The 918-nt window shown below is 70.7% G+C and overlaps 1 protein-coding gene across 2 annotated transcripts in view; it reads left to right on the forward strand.

Annotated features, from left to right (window-relative positions):
* RAB3IL1 (RAB3A interacting protein like 1) overlaps positions 1-918 on the forward strand; it is a 20,092-nt gene that overhangs the window by 2,194 nt on the left and 16,980 nt on the right. The window contains exon 1 of one of the 2 annotated variants that reach the window (XM_007462161.1): positions 895-909. The exons of the other annotated variant lie outside the window; for it this stretch is intronic. Coding sequence (XP_007462223.1) covers positions 895-909 — 15 coding nt within the window. Of the gene's footprint in view, positions 1-894; positions 910-918 lie in introns of those variants that run through there. 2 annotated transcript variants of the gene reach the window in all.

Raw genomic sequence — 918 nt, forward strand, 5'->3', positions numbered from 1 at the left:
TGTGTGTGTGTGTGTGTGTGTGTGTGTGTGTGTGTGTGTGTGTGCGCGCGCGCAATTCTCCCAGAGAGTAGATGCTGGGCAAAGGTAAGGATGGGCAGTATCTGTTCAGAGCAGGAAGGGAGGCCCCTGTTGGGGGGGGAGGGGCGGGGTTGGGGTTGAGGACTTGGGCCAAAGGTGGGGCCTCCCTCGGAGAAAGCACTCAGTAGGAGTGAGAAAACTAGTTTTGGGGTCAGCCCCCCTTCTCATCAGGAGGGAAGTTGCCCAGAGACAGGCGCAGAGCAGGGAGGCCAGGGAAGGAGTGATGGCCGGAGGGCCGTGTGAGGGGGTGGGAGGGTGTCTGCCGGCCTTGAGTGACAGTCCGCTAAGAATCTGGGAGCTGAAAGCCCGGAGCCATGGTAGGCTCTTGAGCAGGGGTGGTCCTGGGAGGGTGCTGCGCTGGGCCGCGCTGGGCGCCGGATGTCTGGAGCAGAGTAAGCTGGGAGCGTCGGAGAGCAGTGCTGGCCGAAGGATGATGGGGACCGGCTCCTCCCCCACTCGGGCCGTCGCACTGTCCGGGGCGGGCGGCCGGAGCGGGGCTGGGCCGGGAGCGCGCGCGAGCTCTCCGCGTCGGCCGCTGGAGGGGCGGGGCAGGGCACGTGTCCTCGGGCCACCCCTCCGCCACGTGACCCGCCGAGGGCAGGGTCGCGGAGGGACTGGGGGCTGGGGCGCGGGCGCGAGCCCGGGCCGCACAGACCCACAGGCAGCGGGCAAGACTGACAGGCGGTGGGGCAGCCCGGCTGGCCCGGGGCGGAGTCGGCTGCGGGCGGGGACGCGGCGGGGGCGGCGCGGGGAGATCGCTGGGCGATCGCGGCAGCGGCGCGGGGAACCGACGCCCGGGCGCCCCGAGTCGCCAGTATGTGGAGCGGGGAGGTCCGCGGC

The sequence above is a fragment of the Lipotes vexillifer genome, unplaced genomic scaffold (assembly GCF_000442215.2).
Source record: "Lipotes vexillifer unplaced genomic scaffold, Lipotes_vexillifer_v1.1 scaffold1129, whole genome shotgun sequence".
NCBI lineage: Eukaryota > Metazoa > Chordata > Mammalia > Artiodactyla > Lipotidae > Lipotes > Lipotes vexillifer.